This window comes from Anser brachyrhynchus (genome assembly GCF_964034855.1).
Source record: "Anser brachyrhynchus genome assembly, chromosome: 1".
In the NCBI taxonomy this organism is placed as follows: domain Eukaryota; kingdom Metazoa; phylum Chordata; class Aves; order Anseriformes; family Anatidae; genus Anser; species Anser brachyrhynchus.
Window position 1 is genome coordinate 168,703,374 of NC_137694.1, and position 16,456 is coordinate 168,719,829.

General features: G+C 41.8%; 1 protein-coding gene across 21 annotated transcripts in view; it reads left to right on the top strand.

Moving 5' to 3' along the window:
* The window catches only part of KLF12 (KLF transcription factor 12), a 246,156-nt gene that overhangs the window by 178,084 nt on the left and 51,616 nt on the right, over nt 1-16,456 (top strand). For 16 of the 21 annotated variants that reach the window (XM_080556836.1, XM_080556823.1, XM_080556838.1 and 13 more), the window contains 2 exons: nt 1,753-1,812; nt 9,830-9,871. The exons of 2 other annotated variants lie outside the window; for them this stretch is intronic. In XM_080556836.1, the coding sequence (XP_080412962.1) occupies nt 1,753-1,812; nt 9,830-9,871 (102 nt within the window). The remainder of the gene's footprint in view (nt 1-1,752; nt 1,813-9,829; nt 9,872-16,456) is intronic. 3 more of the 21 variants (XM_080556829.1, XM_080556831.1, XM_080556832.1) reach the window with 2 other exon arrangements.

The window sequence follows — 16,456 nt, forward strand, 5'->3', positions numbered from 1 at the left end:
TTTCCCATTGGCAAAAATTCAGCATGCAAACACTTCTCATCTTCACCAGCTGTATTTTTTGCCTGCCATATTGCTTATGTGTTAAAAATGGAACTTTATGAAAATAATTGTACAAAGTTTAGTCATGGTTTCAGAGTAATGTATTGCTGTCTGTATTAGCTTTGGGAATAAGTATTTTTTTAGTAAGACATGGAGTGAGCTAAAAGGCGATTATAAATTAATTTGCATGGGAGAGAACGGTCAATGGCACGGTTTCCAGTTACCATTTTTCCAATGCACGTTGAGTTCAGTTGAGGGTTAATGGGGTGGGGGAGGTTTTGTCCAGTGCCTTTGGTTACCTACGGGTGCAATTGTGAAATAAACCTGTACCTAGTGATCTCATGGGACACATACCTCAGATGCACTTCTGCAGAATGCAGAAACTCTACATGTGGAGTGGAGAAAAAGGGTGGGAAAAGCAATGTCAGGCCATGATAGAGCTGATAAATTACAGATTGCTATGAAGGTTCTTTGCAGCCTTTTGTCATTTTGGTGGCAGATTTCTGTCATTATCAGAAATTTATCATTTAGCAAATGGCAAAATCGAACAGTAAGGAAGACAAATATTTACTGTACACTTCAAGCATAGAAATGTGAGAGGTTTGAAGGATGCAGTGCAAAATCTTGGGAAAAAAAACCAGATTATTTGTAAATGTTGAGGTGCCAAGTTAGGCCACAGGTTACCAAGGGCCAAAGGTAAGAGCAGTTAGATAAATCTAGAGAAGTTTCTTTGCAAGTTTCCTTTTACTTTCAACAATTACTGTGCCAACCCCAACCTGAGCATTTTAACTGATCGCTATAAAGAATCCAAAATGTTTGCAGTGCAAATGCAATGAACAGCTAGCGTGCTGTAACATTTTTTTATGATTCATGTTATTATTCTAATATTTTTTGCTAGCTTCTTGGGCGTTGTCCTCAGACTAATTTTGTGGTACGTCTGAGGTCTAAACCACAGAGGGAAGGACTGAAGTGGGTTATTCATAGACTTGGCTTCCTACAGGTTTTTCTTTTTTTCTTTTCTAACATGGTGGAACTTTTTCAGAAAGCCAGCTGTCTGTTGCTTCTTGTTTGAGTACATGTAGTAGATCAGAAGTTGTCAGTGAAAAGGACTACTCCATGTAGTCCAAATCACAGCATGAGGGTTTATGCAGCTATTACATAGTACGTTTGTATTGTTCAATATTCCAGATAATATCATAGCAGATTATCTATTTTCCCTGGAGTCTCAGTTTTAAGTAAAAGCATTTATGGCTAGGTCATTCTATGGTGTGTTAGGAATAATGTTGCTTAAGCAGCACAATTTTGGGAGGGGATGTGTGCTCTAGCCTCTATTCCCTCTTCACACAATGTCTGTCTGCTCAAGATTCTCCTTAATGTTTTCTTCTTGGTCACTGATTATTTTTTAATGAGAAAATGTGATCCACCATGATCCAGAATGACCACCACCAAGTGACACCTGGGCCCTTAAGCCTTGACTCTACTCCCACACAAATTAATGGCAGAGCTCCTAATGACCTGTTTAGTATTAGCTGGGGCCTCTACAGAGCAATTTCAGTTTAAGGAGGAGTTTTAAAACGAATGGAAAAATCTTAAATCCCTTCCATGCTGAGGCCGTGTGCTTACTTTGCAGTAAGTGTTCCTCAACTTTGTCTAAGTCCCCTGCAATTGTTTGGGGTAACTTAAAATTCCTAATTGTCTGTGTTCAATTTCCAGAGAGAGCATGTGGGGCTGTGCCAGGTCAGCTGCTAACCCTTTTCGTTTTTTCAACTCCAGGTATGAAGCATTTTATTGTGTATTATATAATGTTCTGTTTTATTGACAAAGCCTAGTAGCAGTACTTTTCAGCTTTCTTTCCCTCTTTATGTCATGGCTGGGGGATATGTGGGGCTGGGCAAGGTCCAAAGTTGATTTTTGGTTTTGTTTTTCATCTTCTGGGGGCTGGGAGGGTGGTGGTGTGCATTGTGGGAAAACTGCAATTTTTCCAAATCCTAGTAAATAAAATATGAGAATAGCAAAGAAGAATCCTGTCTAATGTTTGATAATGCAGTTGAAAATGTCCAAAGTAGCCTACTGAAATTGAGTAATAACTTACTTTACCCAAGGTTAACGTGGATCAACGTAACATATGTTCTAATGGGTCATTGTCAATTACCACGAAATAGTAGATGAGCAAAGCTGTAAAATGTAGGAAGAGGTATTTGCAAACGTCTCCTTGCTGTTTTTTCAAGGATGCCAAAATCTTAAAACCTTGCTGTGTAATGTGCCTAGTAGATAACCTGCTTTAGAGTGCAGAGTTTACACCGAAGTCCAGTGGGAGGTTCCAGCAAGTGTTGTAATACCAGTAACACCATCAGGTGCCTCGGGTTGACCTCGCGCATACAGGTCATACATGACAGAACAGGTGTACCAGTGCTGTCAGGGATGCTGTTTTTGCTGGATTCATTGCTCATGCTTTATTGGGTTTAAAAATGGTATGCAACAAAATGTCAGCTCTCGGTGCGTTTGCTTGTTTGTCCTCATCTCTTCCTTTGTTTTGTGGGCCCGTAAAAAGATTTCTTTGGAGTTGTGTTATGTGACAAGTGTAAACCCGTCAACTCTCTACTTTGTTTACCCTTAGTAATCCACAGAACCTCTATCTGTGGAGTACCAAAGGAGAAACAACTTCCTACATTCACTACAAGCAAATAATTGCATCAGAAATCTAATTCTTCATGTTTATAAGCAGATCTAAGCTTCGTAAGAAAATTAAGAAGATGGCATGTTTAAGAGCAATTACACTTTCAAATTGCTAATGAGTAGTCAAATACCGAAGTCGTTCCTCAAGTCTCCTCATATCACCAATTTGCAGTTAATTGCGTTACAACTAGTATATTTATATTAAAAATTTGCAGGATTTTATTACTCAAATACTCTCAAAGTAGCAGCAGCAACTTCTCTTTTAAGACCAGTACAAAGCTTTTGAGATTTACTTGAGAACAAAAATATAACGTTATTAACAGAACTTGATGTCTTGAGAAGATATTTTTATTTAAACAATAATAAAATAGAATTTCCTTTTAGAAGTTTCCACTCAAAATTTCAGTGTAATTGAACGTATCAGTATAGCTTCAGAAACTGCTGAAGAAACTACTAATCTCTCAAAGTGTTAATAAATAAATAAATGATAATAAGTATTAATAAATAAATAAATGCCTCGCACATACAATTTTAGATACAGACTCAGCTATAATTATTAATAATAGTCTATATAAACACTTCTATTCTACAGGAAGCATTTTCAAGAGAGAGGCTTATGTTGTCAATTTTTTTCTCAAGTTTTTATGTTGTCAATAATTTGCTCAAAAAATTCATTTTGAATTTACACATACCATAACAAAGAACATGATATCCTACTTGTAAGACCCCCTGAACAGCCTGGATGATTATAAGTAGATGAAGATTGCATGGGGCATCTCAGTGCTCTAAACAACTGCAAATTTGTTGGCTCTGGCTGGAGTGAGATGAGGCTGAAATATAATATTTTGGTAAGACACATAGCTGTTCATAAAACCCTAAACTTGGAAGAGAGATATAGGGTCTTCTCTGTCTTTTTAAAATAATGGAGCAAATTGTTCAGGAAGGTCACATCTGTCAAACCTTGTTTAGGCCATGTGGGCCTATCTGCAGGGTGAAAGGTGGAAGTAAGGCCAATGAGATGAATTTAAATTTAATCAGTGTATCACCTAAAATTATGAATTCCTATGGTTCACTTAACACTTCTTGCACTGGTAGGAGTATTCATCACAGCTGGTCTTGCTTCTTGGAGTATAGAGCTATTAACAGCTTAGGAACACTAACTACTTGTCAGAAATGAACTGTTACAATTAAATAGAGCTATGCAAGTGTATGTATTTCATTTGAATGAAATTTTACGCATCCTCAGTTCTCTTCCTTTTTTCATTTTTTTCTTACTAAAGTTACGTTTTCCCCCTGAATTTCAAGAAAGCTATTTTCCATAAAATGATACTCACAGTGATGGTGTTTTAGTTACGAGAGTGCAAAAACATTCACAGATATTTGATTTTCTTTGTGACAGCGGGGGAACAGAGTGGATCACAAAGTCTTGAAGAAACATTTTTTGTAGGTTGTTCATATTGTGCTCATGAAATCTCTTAGTTTTACTCAAAACCGATCCCATGCGTTCTGCATCTGATGACCTCCATGGATGGCCACAGGCCATCTGTTGCTCCAGTTCATGCATATCAACTACTCTTTTCTTGTGGTACATTGAGTATTTTGTCCATACTGCCTCTCCTGATCCAGAAGTACCCCGGTCCACCATTTCACTGTTGACAAAGTGATGTCATATGTGAATTTCAGGTGTTGGCAGGCACAACGTGCCTCTTTATCATTGGTGTCTTGGAGGCAGTACTGCTTTTATCTTGTGTAATTTACCAGCCCCCCCCCCCCCCCCCTTTTTTTTTTTAACACCTGGTTCCACAGACTCAGCCAGATGGGAGATGTTTGGCAGCTGAAGGACCCAGATGCCAAATTCTGGAATATAGCTTTCCTGCATTGGCACATGGGTTCATTGCTGGCTCCTTGGCTTGCACCTCTGCTAGTTTGTTGGCTAGTAGCTGTCTAGCTGGCAGCTGTAGCTCTGGGGCTGCGTTGGGGTCAGGCTGCTATGGAGTTGGATGACTTCACTGATCTGAATTACCCTGCCAGACACTGTTTTCACCTTAGTTTGCTTTGACTCTCCTCTGTTCAAAGACAAACGTTTCTGCTGTTCTGTTTTATTCCTGCTGTTTGTAAGGCTAGCTCAAAGTAGTACTTCCCATTTGTCACCAGTTTAAAAAGAAAATAAGCATTGCAAAGTACACTGTTTCACTTGTTAGGATTCCCATTAAGTCGTTAGGAATGTGAGGCCCAGGTCGGTACTTGCAATTCATCTCTAGCACCAAATTGTAACTGCAGAGCACTGGATTTTAGAATAATAAATTATTGTGCCTGAACTTTGATTGCTTTCAACCACGAGTGAATCTAGCCTCTGTCAAACATTAAAAGCAACATGTTTGGGGAGACAATCTGGATCATTTTTAAGGAAAAATAATAAAGAATGATGATGATAATAAATAGAATGTAACTGCCAGAAGAAAATGCTTAATCTTCTCTTTGCCTGATTTGAAATGTCCTTGTTACATACTTTAGTTTTAGCTCATTTTTATATTATTTCTTTTTTAAACGGAGGCAATAAAAAATAAATGCATCTAGGATAGCCAAAGAGTTTGAAGCAATTCCCTAATCTATGCCTTTTCCTCCTTGCAGCTCAGTGCATAAATACTACTTTCAGTGGGGAAAAACTGAAAAATCAGGAGGTCACTAAGACTCCAGATACTTGCAGTAAAGTACAGATTAGTCATACCTGCTAGGAAATTTCTCCTTCCTTCACTCAGCTATTCTGAGAGCGTGTCGTGCTACACTGGAGGCAGTGGTACCTCCGTTTCACACTCACAAAACTTTTTTAAACCTTGAGCAAAAAGCACTTGTGCCGAGCTGAGACACCAACTTTTGCCTGTAGGTTAAGGTTAAGTTCTGCAGGGTGCTCTGACCTCTGAAGAAAGACTCCAGAATTCCCTCTTATAATCGTTGGAGAGACACACCTCAGGAGTGATCAAAGGTCTTACGCATCTGATTTAGCTGTATACTTCTCTTTCCTGTCTAGGGAGCTTAAATGCTTCCATAGGAATACCAGCCCAGTCACATTAGAAAAGTTTTTAGGGACTGTATAGGGGACCAGCAGGAACTAAAAGCATCTGCTTCATTTCGAGGTAGTCCTCACAGCTTTTTCTGGATGATAACAGAGTAGGTATGATTCTTTTGAGAAACAAGCTGGTAGCACCAACAGCAGCGCTCCCACTTTTTGCAGAGGAACATCGTTAACTTAGCTTGTCAGGTGAGACCTGTGTTCTCAGCACAAGCATCGCAGAGACGTTTTATTCATTAGGATCCTCACACAGGCCTAATCACATGGGATATTTGTGGGATGGTGGAGTTCCTCATCTCCCTTCTTATTGAATATAGTGCACTGTATAAACAAGGAGCAGAGGATGAGGAGAGTGGGTAAGGAGAGCCTGAATCATGCCTGAGTGTGGACAGGACTGGAGCTATAGGCTTAGTTTCCTGGAGCAGTGTTAGAACAGAAACAGCCCTGGACACTGAAACAGAGCTTTCACCATTTCCTTCTTGAAGCTGAGGGCCCAGATTTCCATTATGGAGCCAGGATCCCCCTTTTCTGCCCAGCTTTTATCCCCGTGATTCTTGCATTCCTTGAGGCAGAGTAACCTCGTTTCCATCGGTGCTCGTGCAGAAGACCCAGTGTCCTTTCAGGCAGTTTATTCCTGGGATGGGGGAGATGCCAAATGAACCCTTCTGTCTGAGGACTGCAACTAACATCTCTCCTTCTATGGCCAAAATCATATGAACACATGGGTACAAGGCAGGAAGTTGCCAGTGCCACCACCATCAAAACTCTGCTTCTGTTTTGGGGTTTCTTCACAAGATGTAGGCAAAGTTCAGGACATTGCCTTTGCCTGTAGATGGAAAATGGGCACCTCCCAGAGTGAGTATATGTCTTGTGGTAGTGCCTGAAGAAGCTCTGGTGTTACAGTGAAGGACCCCATGAGTTTCGGGACATGCTGGGTATGCCTATTGATGCGACAGTGGCTGGGAATGTGGTCACGGATGTAGGGAAGGCTTTTGTGTGCCTGCATTGCAAAGCAAGGTTTCAGCATGCTGGTTTCCACACCTCCTTCAAATATTTCACTTTTAAAATTGTATTTTCTTCTTTCAAATGAGCAGTTTTTAAAATGTTATTTTTTTTTAATTTTTTTTAAATTTAACTCAATTTTAAAAAATGTTTTTTAAAGTACAAGAATTAAAGTTACTGTTCCTTTATCTGGAGGATTCCTTTTTCCCTTTTGTCTATCAGATGGTGGAACTGGCTGTCCTTAATTTTTACATCTCAACCACAATTTCTACACCATTAAAGAGTTTCTTGTCACTTTGTGTATCCCTTTGGCTTTAGAAATCATATGTAAAGGTAGAGCAAATGTTTGTTTGTTTTTAAAAAAAAAGGTGAATGTTGCCCCTTACACATTCTTTTCAAGTGGAAAAACAATATGTGGTAACCATTAAAAAAGGGAAAATAAACACCTGCAAAGATGATTTTCCCTTCCTTTGCAACTCTAGTATATTCTGTAGCCCAGCTAGTGCAGCCTTTAAAAAACATTTTTAAACATGCATGCTGCCAAGAGGTTGCTTTAAAACAAGTATAAGAATTTCTTGTAAGGCCTGCACTTATTCTCTTAAGTGACTGCAAGGGATGAAGAGAGATGACAGAGCAAACAAAAAAATCCCATGTTTTGTTTATCAACAACTCTTTTTTTTTTTTTTTTGGCCTAATGGCAGATACTTGGAGAGAGAATCTGTTTACTTCTGTGAAAGACCTGCTTAGGGTTTGCTGAATCCCAAGGCAAAAAGAAGGCATAGTTTCCAACTTGCAAACTATTCACTGTGTGATGAGCTAAAGTCATTTGTGGGTTTGTATGTTGCGTTTTGACGTGATTAAGTGTTGTAAGTCTATTGATTTCATGCTGGGGATTAATGATGCTGAATGAAAGAGCATCAAAGAATAAAACGTGTTTACATGCCCAATTAAAATACCCTAAAAAGAGCCGGAGAACCTGTTATTGGATAGGAATGAGATAGGGCCATTCATGCATTCTGCAGCAAAAGGAAGCTGAATTAACTTCCTTAGGCATGGAGAGGAGAGTGAAGATTTGATAAGGATTGACTGTACTTTCTGAATGCTTAACACTCGTGTTTGACTTATTATTTTGGAACAGGGGATTAAAGATTTTTCGTTATCAGTTGCTGCAGATCTGTCGTACTGAATCACTCCAAGCATGATGCTTAGCTGCCTGTGATTAATGAGACCATCTTTTAACTTGAAAACTTGTTGATGATGGCATGTTAATAAAGGACAAAACCCAGATATATTCAGTGCAACTATGGGCATGAGATACAGTAAGGATAAGGATGGTGTTTGCTGCTTTGAACTTGCATGGTACTTTCAGATCTCTTCGCCTTAGCATATCAACTGAAAAAAAATCTCATTGTTACCTTGAAATATTTATACTGCTAATTGGTTTGTATCTGCCCTCTGCAAATGTGTTTAATGGCTGTTTAAATTCACGGATCATATCACGATTTGCTGTTAGGTGTCATGTTTTGTTTACCAAGATACTGGTGGATGAAGATGGAAAAGACCTATTGTTAAATCCATCCTGTTGAAAGCCCAGGATAGACTCCTCTAATAGTATTAAAGTGTCAGTACCCATGACGTTAGCCAGAAGGCCAAGGAGAAAATGTGTTTCTGCTGTATCATCTGTGAAGAAGGATGCCGTAATGATCAAGTTAGCACGTGAAATACTTGATGCCCTGAGCTAGGGAAAAGTTCAAACACACAGACTAATACAGCTGAGTAAATATCTGACAAGACCAGCTCGTGCACACACAGTTTTTCTCTGCTGATGCTCTGATCCGGATTAGCACATGTGAGATGAATTCAGCATTCTGATACAAACTCCCATTGTCTCAGAAGGGACGGAATAATTATCCTGGGTATGGGGCAGTGGAAAGTGGGGGGGGGGTTGACGACGTGAGATTTATTTATTTTTCCCCATTTCCACTACTTAATGCAAGACCTGAAGCCCTTAGTTACAGAACAAAGTGTCTGAGCGGTAACTGAGCTTGTGCAAACCCAAGAGAAGAGTAATGACTGCTTCTTGCAAGCTTCCTGCCTCTGTGCAGGTGCAGGAATCAGGAGCGCCTGAATAATTCATAATGTGCAAATTAGCCCCAGCTTGCTCCCACTACTCGAATCCTGCTTCTGCTTGCCTACCTAGTTGCTGGAAAGAAGAGAAATAGAGGAAGCTGGTGAAACTGGGGAGGGCAAGGCAAAAAAGTGCTGCAGCTTAAGGGCCTAAGCCCCAGAAACTGCTCGACGCTGGGTGTGTTTGAAGGATTATGGAGGAATTGCAATGTGCATTATTCATTATTTATGAAGGCTTTCCTCTGGAAGCAGCAAGCTCTGGGAATCCATTCTATTGCTCTCGGAGAGGAAAAACTTCCTTTTACAGATTAAGTTTTTCCTGCTTTTATTGTTACTGTTTCTAAGAATTATTGTGTAAAAAATAATAATAATTAAAAATCTTTCAAAAGCCCATTTAAAGCCTGTTAAGCTTTTCAAGGGAGTGTGCCTTTATTATGTTGAAATATGTCTGAACTCAAGGGTCTGGAGAAATTACCCTGGAAATTTCAGATGTCAGGATGGTTTGTGCTTGGCATAAATGAGTGTTCCAAGAGCTTGTATGAAGCTAGTTATGTCTGGAGATGTAATGTGTAATCAGAGCTCGTATTTTTATCATTTAAAGGACAACAGTCCTCTACTTGAAGTTGTTAGTAATAGCTTCTCTGTGGTTTCTTAGCTGATTTTTTGTTCAGAAGAACAATACAAGAGGCAAGTTTTGCTTAATCCTTCCGCTGCATGATGCTGCAGCTCACCCAAATACTCCCAAATACAAGGCTTTGCTGAGTGCTGTTTTTAAGGCAGAGGGGATTCCGGACACAAACCTGTGAGAGATCCTTGAACCGTTTGTGTGTCGCAGGACAGAGAGGAGCCTGTCTGAAAAAGGCAGATTGTTTCTGCTGCCTGTATCTGAATATCCCTTTGAAATCTCTCCTTTAGGAGATGGAAAGACGCGACCTCCCCAGCAGGAGCAGGAGCAAGGTAAGGTAGTTCTTCATGTCGGCAGGTGCTCGTATGGAGGGAGGAAAAACTCTTCATGTTTTTGCTGTGCTGAATGTGGAAAGAGAAAGGAGAAAGACCCAGCAGAAAAAAAAAAAAAAAGCTTCTTTTTTAGTGGTCTGCTTTTTTTTTTTCTGTCCCCCCCCCCCCCCCCATATTCCTCCTTCCTCTGTTCCCTTCTACCCCACCCCCTCTTGGCTCCTGCCTGCAGCAGCCGGGTCACGTTGCCATCATCTGTTTTTGTATTTCCCTCATTTGGGTAGCTGCAACACAAGCTGGCTCTCGTTTCTCGCTGATTCTGTCATTTCCGCTAGGCCCCAGGCTGGGCGGGCGCCAAGACCAACAGGTGATCCTTGTGGCTGCCGCACAGCAGGAAGGAGGCTGCGCGCGGAGGAGACCGCTCGCCAGAGGGGCTGCCTGGCCCCGCTCCATCTTGCTGTATAATTAACGCCCCCTCCCTCACACCCCCCCATACCGAGCAGAAAATCTGTGCGGAACGGCTCAGCTGTGGCAGCCGTCCTGGGAAAAACGTTAATAAAGAGTGCTGCGAGAACAGCGCTGTGCAAGTGCAGGGGTGCGCTTGGTCTGAAGAGAGGAGCTGTGGTTGGCCCCCCGCAGGGACATCTCGGGGCAATGCTCACGGACTTTCTTATTAGTACAGGAGCCAGGCTGGAGTGAGGTGCTAATTCAGTTAAGCTTTTTTCTAAAAAAAGCAGCTTGCGGCGTCGCGTGGGGTTTATTTGGGCAGGGAAGGGACATCTCCAGTCAGAGAGCTGGGGGCAGCCGGCACAGAGGCAGTGCAGGCTCTGCGATCTCTGGGCATCTCCACTGGGACAGCATGACTTCACAGTAGGCATTTTTAGTGCACAAGAAAAGCTCCCAGGAATCCTCAAGACCTTATTTATTTATTTATTCATTTATTTTGAGGAAACTCATAAAGATGTTGTTGCTTTTGTTTATTACTACTTTATTTAATAAAAACAAAGTTATATCTAGGAGGTGATAGTCCCTCCACAAAACCGGTTTTGAAATACTATCTCCAAGACTTAGGTTAACCCATTGGCATATCCCATAGCGTGAGATAATGTGTCCCTGGAAACTCTAACTGCTTGTTTGTATTTGTGAGGCGGGCTGATGTCTTAAGATAGACGCTTGGTAGCCTTAATCCTCTGCAAAATAGATGGTATCTCAAATGCTTTCTGCTCGGTACACAAGGAAGCTAAATTGCCTCTTCCCACCTGTGGAGTCTGCGTTAGTGGTTCGAAAGCTGAAGGCTGTACAGAGACAAGGTCTGTAGGCACATTCGCAGGGAGCTGGGCTGTCTCCCAGTGCACCACAGCACAGCTCAGCAGCAGGGCCCGGCTGCTGGGAGAAATGAACTGGGAGGCCTCGATCAGCTCTGCCAGTGAAAATGAGGTGTCGCAGCAGATCTGCACAACAGCAAGCGTGCGCAGTGCCTGCCTGACCGTTCCTGTGGTACAGAAACCAGAAGCACAAGCAGTAACGAGAGTAAACTCAGGAATGAGCCATCAACATATTTAGTAACGCTTCTAGCAGCTAGTCGTCTGCAATCCTTTTAAGTAAGGCAGGAATCTGGGATTTCGTTTCTCTGGGAGGATATGTTGTTCTGCAGTTTGTCAGGCATCTGAAGTGGGAAAAGAGCCCTAGCAGGGACACATGGCATCCCGGAGGTAGTTTATGTGTGCGGAAACCTAAAGGTGATTCAAGACTGTAACTGCAGAAGGTTCTTCATGATTATTTAGTTTATTTCCCTTGGACACGTCTCCCTATGCTAAAATGTGCACTGATAGATATTATCATTATTTGTTAGCCCTTTTTGCCCCTTCTTTTCTCAGTGCTGGTTTACTGCTTTCATGCCTTTCAAAACCTCTGGAGTATGAGACCAATAGCAGGGACTGAGCTGTTTCCTTCGAAACAAACAATTATTCTGTTCTCTCCTCTGTATCTGGTGAGATATCCTATTCTCTGCATTCGCAGTGGGTTGTGGGCAAACCCGAATAGTGCCTGCAGCTGGCTCTGCCATCCCTCTTGCATCCCCTTGAGTTAAGGGGCTAGTTGGAATAATTTCTTTATCAGGCATTTACTCACTGGCTGGTGACCTCTGCATACGCCCCTGGGCATGAAGCAGAAGCTGTTACAGCGAGGGCAGGCAGGGTGACCAGCCCGGTGACCCCATTTCATCAGGATGCAGCGGTAATGGTTGGAGAGGCTGGAGAGCAAGCAGAAATACTTGCCTTCTGCAGGCAGAAGTCCTCGCAGGAGTACTGCTGGCTGGAGAAAAGCATCCTTTGGCGGCCCCTGGAAAAGTCAAGTTTTCCGATGCATTTGGCAGGCAGCCTGGAGCAGATCCATTCCTTATGCCAGCCCCGTGGAGCACCACCCCTTGCAGTCCTCCCTCCTGCTGTAGCACATACCTTACTATTATTAATAGTCCGGAGGCGCCAGCAGCGTGCTTTGTTCTGGGCGGTATGCGGTTGCCCAAAGAGCAGGGGGTTGTATGGCAATTGTTTTTGTACTGGGAGATGTATTTGGCAATGAGCACTCTAGTTTTTCCTGGTCGTTCTCTTTAATGCACCTTCCTCTGTTTTGCCTCCTCCCTGGGCTGTCCCCAGTGCGGCCAGCAGGCAAAGGATGCTGCAGTCCCTCCCGCAGAGGACAGGGAAGTGCTGTCAGCACACAGAGGTGTGAGAGCAATGGATTTATATAGCATCATAGCGCTTCAGTAGGAATACATCACCTACACCAAGCGGCCTATCCAGTTCCCCAAACAGTGAGTCCTAAAAATTAAATGAAGAGCAAGTAAGAGAAACACATCTGTTGCCATTCTTCTAACTTAGGCTGAGCGCATGCAGAGTCCCACAGTGTGATTTGTCAGTGCATTACATCGGGTGCGGGGACATGAGCTGCTTCTGGGTGTTTGCTGTGGTGCGTCTTGGCCCAAAGTCAAAGACTTTGTGATGCCATCCTGTGAAATCAGTGAAAGCTTCAAAATCTGGGGCTGCTCTTTGCTGAAATGCAGATCCTTAATGGTCGTGTTTATTTTGGAAATGACATGATTTTCAAATACGTCTACTTTCGGGCTTCAAAATCTAAGCAAAATAAGATACAGATTACCATGCAAGCAAACGGTGCTTTTGGAAAAAAAACGTGAGTGAGAAAGCATGATAACAAGACATCCCGTCCCAGGGATTTCTCCGAGCATGAGGAATAAGAATTGGTAACGTGCATTGAACCTCACGTCCCCCGTATCAGTAACTGTTTGATGTTATTCCTGTGACCTGTATACTTCCTCTTGTTACACCATCTCCTCCCGTTTTTCCACCCCGTGCAGCTCTACTGTTTCACTGAGCGCTAGCTCCGTGTGGCACATAGTTTGTCTTTTTAACTACTTCGTGAAGTACTGAGTGCTCTTTTGGGTGCCATAGAAGTAATAATAATAATAATTTGCTAGGTGTACTGTGTCAAGTTTTTTTGTGTTTTTTTTCTGCATTGTTTGTTACACAAGGGTGACTACTGCATGCTGATAACTCAGAGGTAAGATAAACCTCTAATGCAGGAAGGGAAGTGATTTGGTTTACTTACGAATACCCTCAGAAACAAAAGTCTGCCTTCCAGTATACCCGCACTTTTCTAGGATAGCACATTTCACTTGGATGCAGCATCACCAAAGGTCAATAGTAATCAGGGCTAAATTGCTTCTAACGCAAAGGTAACGCAACAGCCTCATTACACCAGTCATCGTTTTCATTGTTAATTCCATGTTATTTAACTTCTCTCTGGTTTCTCCCCGGTAACTGTGGCAATAGACAGCCAGGCTGAGCCATCTACTGCTGGTGCTTGAAAGGTACAAAAAGCATTGCAGAGAGAATCGATTGACTGCAGTGGCCGTATTGGGCAGAGACCTTACTTGAACCAGAATTAACCAGAGGGAGGTGTAAACTGGCTTAGTTCTCCAGCAGACCTCTGGATATTAAGGATGCACGCAGCGGTTCAAGGCAGGCATTCAGAGTCCGGTCGTGTTCAGATCACATTCCCTTGGCTTCCTTGTTTTCGCTGCGTGTGCTTGCAGACGAGGCAGCAGAGGGGAATTCTCTAGCTTTTGCATTTAACATTAGACATGTAATTGGGTGGAGAATTAATGTAAACTTAAAATAATTTAGTTTCACAGTCATTATACTCCTTTGCTTTAAATTATTTAGCTTTGTGTCTCTGGTATCTCCCAAAAGCCCTGCCATTACTGATCAACTGGCTCTCTTTATTAGCTTGTATTTTCTCCTAAAAGCAAGGCCTCATGTACAGTGTAATTATCCAGCAATGCCAATTAACTGCATAATTCCTTTTTCTGTAAAACTGCTGTGTAAATTACTTTTCATTTCACGAAAATGACGAGTATGGCAATTTTGCAGAAGGTTTTTTGTTATTGTCAGTGGTTTTTTTTTTAATCTTTTTTTTTAAAGATCCCCTTTCCCAGCCACCCTCTCCATCACTGTGTCGGTAAGAGATCATTAAATACTGTTGTGTATAATCTTGGTGCAAACATTACGCCATACAGTGATTTCAGAGCAGAAAATTAAAGTCGTTTCCATAGTATTGGTACTTGTACCACCAGACCTGATGAGCAAAAGTTACTAAGATACTCTACTCTCTTTGAGCAGGGATGTTTTTAGGGAAAATGCTCTTAACACTAAGGTCAAGGAGACTTACTTGGTTGAGCCAGCTGTTGAAATTTCTGTCACTTCTCAACTTTTCAGTCTGTCCATTGCTGCTTCCAATATGCTTCAGTCACCTTTGCAGCCTGCACGTCCTGTTGATTTTGGCTGTCGTTCCTTCCCCAGGCCTAAAGCCTTGACAGTGGCTCCTCACCTCTCTTCCAATGTCTCATGCTGAAACCAGGAAGCCCACACATCTCTCTTCCATGCCCTTAGCTAGTTCTCCATGCTCCATACACCTGCCTCCTGGGCTGGATGATACTTGAAAAGATGGCATGTCCTTATGAGACTATGAAATATTCTTGAGTAGGAAATGTTACTGTGCTCCTCAGCTTGTCGTTTGGATTAGGCCCGAACAAAAGAGTGGGCAATGCATAGCAAAGAGTTGTTGGACAGGTGGATAGCCAAGGTACGTTGCAAGCTGAACTTCTCCCTTCCTGATGAGTGTGATTCCTTGGATTTATCCTTTTTTTTTTTTTTTTTAAGCTGTCCTTTGTTGAGCATGCCGTATCCTTGTAAATACCACAAGCAATGTGAGATTTGGAGGTCATCCTACTCATGATGTTTTAGGAACCAGCACACCTACTCCTTTGGTATGGAGGTCCTTCACTAAAGCTGGCGTTTGATTTCAACAGTGTATGTTTCACTACTGTGTGTGTAGAAACAAATGATTGAAGTCTAAAATCCTTCCTACTGAGTCAGTCCAAGCAGACCCAGTAACTTGCTTATTCTTTACTGGAAGGGCATCACAAGGTTGGTATAGAGTGATTCTTCCTCTGGAATACCTATTTCCCCTCCACCCATACATCTTCTACTTTATAGCTTTAAAAAAAATCAGTAGTTTATGCACTTTTAGACTCTGAGGCTGTTTCTTGACCTTAACGTTTAATATGCATAGATGATGCCACCCTTTATGAACTTGTCTAATCCTCTTTTGAAACCATTTATTCTTTTGGCCTCTGTAGCATGCAGTGGCAATGAGTTCCAAGTATGTGTTATGTGAGGGAAAAAGTTATTCTCTCTGTTTAGTTTAAGCCTTCAGTTCTTAGAAAAAATAGTGAATAGTCACTTCCTATCATTACATTCTTGGCTGTGCAGAGCTCTGCTATCTCCCCTCAGTTATCTCACAGATTTGGCATTCCCAGGGTAACGTAGTTGTGGGCCAGCTGTCAAAGATGTGGCTGAAATAATTTTCACAGGGGGAGTTTTCACTCTGCACTCCTCCATGAGACCAAACTATTCCTAGATCTGACATCGTTTCAACCTGCTACTAAAAATAGGATAAATTAAAGAAACATGCTTCCCACTACTTGTACCGAACTACTCTATCGCTCTTCACGTGCAGAGCATCACTACAAATCATTTCTTATGCACAAATAGTTGCCAGGCATAAAACTGCTGCAATGCCAGTCGTTTAGCTGCTCTCACCATTTGCTTCTAGTGAGTCGTTGCTTGTTCAGTCCTCTGTTTTTTAAGTATGACAAAATGAAGCATGTTGCTCTTCTGATGCTTGAGATAGTGGTGCATCCCTGTAGAATCATTTTTGCAGTGCCAGGAAGAACTAGGGTCACTGTACCAATTGTTCTAATCATTTCTAAATTTCTCTCTCTAGCCTGTATTTCTGGAACTAATTTGTTGTCTTTGTATATTGTTTTATGTCTTCTTTTGTTTAATCCCATGCACCTGCGCTTTTACACTATGTGCTCTTTCGCTCATGTTCTGTCACAGTGAGTTACAGCAGTGAGCAGATGGAGCCAGACAAATAAGTATTTTTAATAATTAAAAAAGCTGCTTTATTTTGTCTAAAGATGCAAATACATATTTTGCAGGTTTTAAT